Source organism: Nanorana parkeri, unplaced genomic scaffold (assembly GCF_000935625.1).
Source record: "Nanorana parkeri isolate BGI_ZX_2015 unplaced genomic scaffold, ASM93562v1 scaffold576, whole genome shotgun sequence".
Classification (NCBI taxonomy): domain Eukaryota; kingdom Metazoa; phylum Chordata; class Amphibia; order Anura; family Dicroglossidae; genus Nanorana; species Nanorana parkeri.
The window spans coordinates 233,954-240,874 of NW_017306844.1; the positions used below are offsets into that span (position 1 = coordinate 233,954).

Below are 6,921 nucleotides of genomic sequence, written 5' to 3' on the forward strand. Positions count from 1 at the left end.
CACAGAGCCCTGGTCTCATCAGGGCGAAGTGGGGTCTCACAAGCACCAGGGCTCCATAGGGTCTCACCAGGGCTGCATGGGGTCTCACAATGGCTTTGTGGGGTCTCACCAAGGCTCTCTGGGGAATCACCAGGGCTCTGAGGGGGTCTCACCAGGGTAGCAGGGCTCGGTGTTGTCTCACCAGGGCTCTATGGAGTCTAACCAGCCTTGTTAGACCCCACAGACAGCTGGCGAGACCCCACAGAGCCCTGGTTAAACCGGGGCTACCTAGGGTCTCCACAGGACTCTCTAGGGTCACAGGGCTCTCACCATTGCTGTAGCCTGTGAAGGCTGCCTCTCACCAGGACTGTGCAGGGAGCTTCTCACTGGCGGGAGCGTGCAGGATGAGCCGTTGCTGACGTCTGCCCCTGACGATCCACCCTCCCAGCCAGATTTAACTCCGCCCTCCCAGCCAGATTCAACTCCGCCCTCCCAGCCAGATTGGGATCCTCGCACGGTGGATGGGAGGGGTGAAATGGCTTCCCAGTGGCTGGTGGGCGGAGCTCCAGAAGACCAGTGGCTGAATGGACGGACCGAGGAAACAGATAAGCTCTCAGCCCTGTCGCTGTCAAACGGAGATGCTCCGTTTGACAGGGCTAAGAGCTCATGAAGTTACCTGGCTGTGAGGTAATGTGACGGCAGGGCAAATTAGGCGGCCGCGAGGCCCTCGGGAGCGTGAGGCCAAAGCGACCGCCTAATTTGCCGAATTAAAGAGCCGCCTCTGTTTAGACCCCCTTCCTGGCCAGGTCATTTTTCAGTATTCAGAGCTGCGGTACTTTGACTGACATTTATTCCGTCATACAGCGCTGTACTGAAATGAATTTTATACCCTTTTTTGGGGACAGATAGAGCTTTCTTTTGGTGGTATTTAATCACCACTGGGGGTTTTATTTTTTACTATATTCAGGAAAAATTACTAAACACTTCAAAATTTTTTAATTTTTATACATTATGTTATAAAACATTTATTATTACCCCAATTTTTTGGTAAAATATAAAAGACGGGGTCACGTCGGGTAAATAGACACCAAACATGTCAAGCTTAAAAATTGCGCGCACCCGCGAAATCACAAAAAACTACCATACCAAAATTGACCATAGGCGACGCTTTAAAAGCTTTTACAGGTCATCAGTTTCGTGTTATCAGTGATTGATGGCCCTAGAACTATTGCTCTCATTGCGACGTTCGCGGTGATAGGTAACATGTGCGGCGTAATGGGAGCAATCGTCGTTTTCGCAGGTATGCGCACCTGACGCATGTTTACATGTGTGTATGTAGGGGTGGGAACTTAAAAAAAAAATAGTTTTTTGTTAATTCTTTTTTATGTTACACTTATGTGTAACTTAAAAATGTTTTTTGGGGGGGGAAACGTTAATTTTTTTCCTATTAACTTTATTGTCATCACAGAGGGGGCTAAGAAACCTCTCTATGTGATAGCAAAAGATGCGACAGGTCCTCTTTATGGAGACATCAGGGGACATAATGTCACCTACTTTCCCACTCTGACACCGGAGGAAGATCGTGTACCGACCTCCCTCTAATCCCCTGTCAGAGAGGCACTATGCTGGTCCCGGGCTCGCACCGGGCACAGCGGAGCCCGGGACCAGCGTGACAGTGGGAGGAGGGGAGCCGCAGAGGGGGCGCACATACCGGGACCTCATACGAGCGATCCTTGTATGTTATCGCTTGTATGTTAACGGGCATCGCTGCCGGTTTTTACATTTTGTGTCTTTCCCGCACGCACGCGCGCGCCGCGTGCACGAGTGGGCGGGACTAACAGGCCGTATATGCATGGCCTGTTACATCCGGGATGCTCCCGGCCGTCCGTTTATACACAACGGCCGGCAGGGAAGTAGTTAACATTTTTTTTTTTTGCTATTTTTTTTCACTTGGGTTGAGACTAAGAGCTAACAACTCACATTCACTTGATCTGATTTGGAATAGAAATAACAGATCCATGAAACACTTGATTTATGAAGTGTTCACAATCTTAGTGTTTATAATTTTTATTCAAAATGTCAGGTCCTGAGCTACTAGCCAGGCCTTCAAAGCCTAATAGACAACTTATAGAGTTTAATGTGAGGAGGAAAGAGAAATCCAATATATTGTTTATAGTGGGGAGGAGAGGAGAAGCACAATATACAGTTTATAGCAAAGAGTAACTACTATAAAAGTGGCCTGATAGACAACGTATAGTCCGGAGGAAGGAGAGGTCCAATAGAGAGTGTATAGTCAGTAGGGGCAGAGAGGCCGAATAGACCATTTATAGTGGAGAGAAGTGGAGAAGCCCAAAGGACAGTATATAGCCGGGAGGAGTGGAGAAGCCCTGCAGACTTTATATAGCTGGGAGTCGTAGAGAAGCCCACTAGACGGTTCGTAGCAGAGAGTAATAGAGAAGCCCAATAGACAATTTATAGTGAAGGAGAGGTCCAATAGACAGTTTATAGTGAAGGAGAGGTCCAATAGACAGTTTATAGTGGGGAGTAACTAATAGAGGCCTGATAGACAATTCATAGTGAGGAAGAAGGAGATGTCTAATGGACAGTTTATAGTGGGGAGGAGTGGAGAAGCACAATAAACGGTTTATAGTGGGGAGGAGAGGTCCCATAGACTGTTGTTTAGTGAGCTGGAAGTCCTCAACGCTGGGAGTAATAGTTCCTCAGTAGAACCTCGGACTTTCCCAGAAATCAGGGAGAGCTGGCAGCCACCCATGCTGGGCGTTGTAGTTCCTCAGTAGAACCTCGGACTTTCCCAGAAATCAGGGAGAGCTGGCAGCCATCCAATCCATGTTGGGTGTTGTAGTTCCTTAGCAGGTGGAGCTCCACCCCTTGTGGAACTTTCTCCTGGTGCGGCCCCTAGTCACCTGGCTGTCCTGCCATCACACGGCATAGGAAGTGATCCTCCTAGAATTAGTATTCCTCTCTCGGCGCTCTGTGTTATTTCCTCCCTCATAAATCTCGCCGTTTCCATCATTAAATATACAAATCTATTCACAGGGCGACACGTGGGCTATGTGGAGCTGACTCCGACCCGCCTGACACACCGCCAGCGAGGACAAATCTCTCCACGTTCCCTGACGAATCCGCACACACCCGCCGCCACGTGCCACGGCCAATAATGGGGCTCGTTCACAAGTCGCAACAATGACACAAAGGAAATGATTTAATGCAGCCAAGTGACCTCCCGGGGACACACCGGAGAGAAATCGGACAGTAATATGGGTTAATTTGTGATGTTGGAGGAATGTTACATTTGTGGTGCAGAAAGTATTCTTTAAGGTAAAAGCGGTAAATTTGTGTTGTAGGAAGGGCTCTTAAGGGTAATGGACGTTAGTTTGTATTGTAGGAAGGGTTATTTAGGGTAATGGAGGTTAGTTTGTATTGTAGGAAGGGTTATTTAGGGTAATGGAGGTTAGTTTGTGGTGTAGGAAGGGCTCTTTAAGTAATGGAGGTTAGTTTGTATTGTAGGAAGGGCTCTTAAGGGTAATGGAGGTTAGTTTGTATTGTAGGAAGGGTTCTTTAGGGTAATGGAGGTTAGTTTGTATTGTAGGAAGGGTTCTTTAGGGTAATGGAGGTTAGTATGTGTTGTAGGAAGGGTTCTTTAGGTAATGGAGGTTAGTTTGTATTGTAGGAAGGGCTCTTTAGTGTAATGGAGGTTAGTATGTGTTGTAGGAAGGGCTCTTAAGGGTAATGGAGGTTAGTTTGTATTGTAGGAAGGGTTCTTTAGTCTAATGGAGGTTAGTTTGTATTGTAGGAAGGGTTCTTTAGGTAATGGAGGTTAGTTTGTGGTGTAGGAAGGGTTCTTTAAGTAATGGAGGTTAGTTTGTATTGTAGGAAGGGTTCTTTAAGTAATGGAGCTTAGTTTGTATTGTAGGAAGGGTTATTTAGGGTAATGGAGGTTAGTTTGTGCTGTAGGAAGGGTTCTTTAGGTAATGGAGGTTAGTTTGTTTTGTAGGAAGGGTTCTTTAGGGTAATGGAGGTTAGTTTGTGGTGTAGGAGGGTTCTTTAGGGTAATGGAGGTTAGTTTGTGCTGTAGGAATGGTTATTTAGGGTAACGGAGGTTAGTTTGTGGTGTAGGAAGGGTTCTTTATGGTAATGGAGGTTAGTTTGTGGTGTAGGAAGGGTTCTTTAGGGTAGTGGAGGTTAGTTTGTATTGTAGGAAGGGTTCTTTAGGGTAGTGGAGGTTAGTTTGTGGTGTAGGAAGGGCTCTTTAGGGTAGTGGAGGTTAGTTTGTATTGTAGGAAGGATTCTTTAGGGTAGTGGAGGTTAGTTTGTGGTGTAGGAAGGGTTATTTAGGGTAATGGAGGTTAGTTTGTATTGTAGGAAGGATTCTTTAGGGTAATGGAGGTTAGTTTGTATTGTAGGAAGGATTCTTTAGAGTAATGGATGTTAGTTTGTTTTGTAGGAAGGTTCTTTAGGGTAATAGAGGTTAGTTTGGGTTCTTTAGGGTAATGCATCCAATTTGTTTTGGGATCATGTTAGGCAGTGAGTTTAGGAAGGGGTGGAGAGGGGCCGCAGAGGTTCCCTCTATGGCCCGGTGAGGTTCACCGTTCTTGCCGTCAGATTATACAACCTGAGAACAGTTTATCCCGTCTCTAATACACACCAGGAGAGCGTTCGGATAAATCACCCGTCTGATTTACAAACCATCTGAAAGTATCAGCGAAGTGATCAATGTTCCGCAGAGATTCCCCGATAAATAAGCGCCGGCACCTCGGGCCTCTCACTTCAGGATCGCGTCACATTAATCATCCGTTTTATTTATTTCTGGAATCACAAAATGTGAGACGGCGGAAAATTCTCCGATGTATAAGAAGGAGCCGCGCACAGCTCCACCTGAAATGTATCCCAATTCCCATCGGCCGCTCATTTATTCCACGCCAGAGGCTTCCGGCTAGAGGGCTCCGCCGACAATTCATCACACCGAGGAACAAGATCGATCCGTTTTTCAGGAATCTCCGGCGGCCGTTTATCCCGACGGGGGCTGTGGGGGGAGGGAGGACTGCGGCTCGGAGGTCGCTACAAGTGAAAGAAGTAGAAAATAATCACAGCTGCCGGAAAATGGACCGCGAACAGCCGAGGAAGGAAAGGCGGGAAAATCAAACGCGGCGCTCATATTTACCATGGAGGAAAAATGGTGCTAAAATCTTCAATTCCTCCGTGCGGCCAAATATCCGACACCAGAGAAGAGGGGAACTCATAGAGCTGCCGAACTGAACCGCAACCGGAATATTAATACCAAATGAATGTCTGTCATTACACTGCCGAGAGATACAATGTACAGAACGCAGAGGAGCTTACACTCTAATCTCCCACACTGCTATCATACATTAATATAGCTCTGACATAATCCGCAGTGTAGTACAAAGAGCACTCAGCCAGTCACATCAGTCTCTGTACCAGAGGAGTTTTCACTCTAATCTCCCACGCTGTTATAGCTCTGACATATACCACAGTGCTGTACAAGAAACAATGAACCAGTTATATCGGTCTCTGCACTAGAGGAGCTCGCACTCTAATGTCCCAAACTGAGGATATATACACACAGTGGGGTCAGGTCACCTTTCACTACATTTTTGGATTGTAGGAAGAAACCCATACAAATACAAGGTGAACATACAAACTCCATGCAGATCGCACTCAGGTCAGAACTGAACCCAGAACCTCTGTCCCATCCTGCCAGGACCTTCTGGGAGGGTGTCACACGCGGCTCTCACCATTTTAGAGATCTTCTTTAAGCCCTTCACAGCTGTTTTCCGTATGAATTTCGGCAGGGACGGGTTCCCCTGTCCGGCTAGTTTTGCCGCATCCCCCGGGCTCATGTTGGCAAAAGCGTGGACCAAGAAATTCAACTTCACAGAAACACACTGCAGACTCTCCGTAATCTTGCTGGAGGGACAGAGAAAATATGACTTTTTATGTCTTATTATCATCAGAGATCAGAGCGTTCATATTAGGAATTATGAAAGTGTGCTGGATCCCGGGGTCCTATCACCACATACCCAGATCCCGGGGTCCTATCACCACATACCCAGATCCCGGGGTCCTATCACCACATACCCAGATCCCGGGGTCCTATCACCACATACCCAGATAACCACGGGCACCTATCCCCATATACCCAGGTCCCGGGGTCCTATCACCACATACCCAGATCCCGGGGTCCTATCACCACATACCTGGATCCCGGGGTCCTATCACCACATACCCAGATCCCGGGGTCCTATCACCACATACCCAGATCCCGGGTCCTATCACCACATACCCAGATCCCGGGTCCTATCACCACATACCCAGATCCCGGGGTCCTATCACCACATACCCAGATCCCGGGGTCCTATCAGCACATACCTGGATCCCAGGGTCCTATCACCACATACCTGGATCCCGGGGTCCTATCACCACATACCCATATCCTGGGGTCCTATTACCACATACCCAGATCCCGGGGTCCTATCACCACATACCTGGATCCCGGGGTCCTATCACCACATACCCAGATCCCGGGGTCCTATCACCACATTCCCAGATCCCGGGGTCCTATCACCACATACCCAGATCCCGGGGTCCTATCACCACATACCTGGATCCCGGGGTTCTATCACCACATACCTGGATCCTGGGGTTCTATCACCACATACCTGGATCCTGGGTCCTATCACCACATACCGGGATCCCGGGTCCTATCACCACATACCCAGATCCCGGGGTCCTATCACCACATACCCAGATCCTGGTGTCCTATCATCACATACCCAGATCCCGGGGTCCTATCACCACATACCCAGATCCCGGGGTCCTATCACCACATACCCAGATCCCGGGGTCCTATCACCACATACCTAGATCCCGGGTCCTATCACCACATACCCAGATCCCGGG

At 48.2% G+C, this 6,921-nt stretch overlaps 1 protein-coding gene across 1 annotated transcript in view; it reads right to left on the reverse strand.

The window, feature by feature from the left end:
- The window catches only part of PIK3C2G (phosphatidylinositol-4-phosphate 3-kinase catalytic subunit type 2 gamma), a 52,617-nt gene that overhangs the window by 2,159 nt on the left and 43,537 nt on the right, over positions 1–6,921 (reverse strand). Inside the window, exons 25-27 of the mRNA XM_018562385.1 lie at positions 5,726–5,928; positions 5,162–5,252; positions 4,962–5,058 (exon numbers count right to left, since the gene is read on the reverse strand). Of these exons, the coding sequence (XP_018417887.1) occupies positions 4,962–5,058; positions 5,162–5,252; positions 5,726–5,928 (391 nt within the window). The remainder of the gene's footprint in view (positions 1–4,961; positions 5,059–5,161; positions 5,253–5,725; positions 5,929–6,921) is intronic.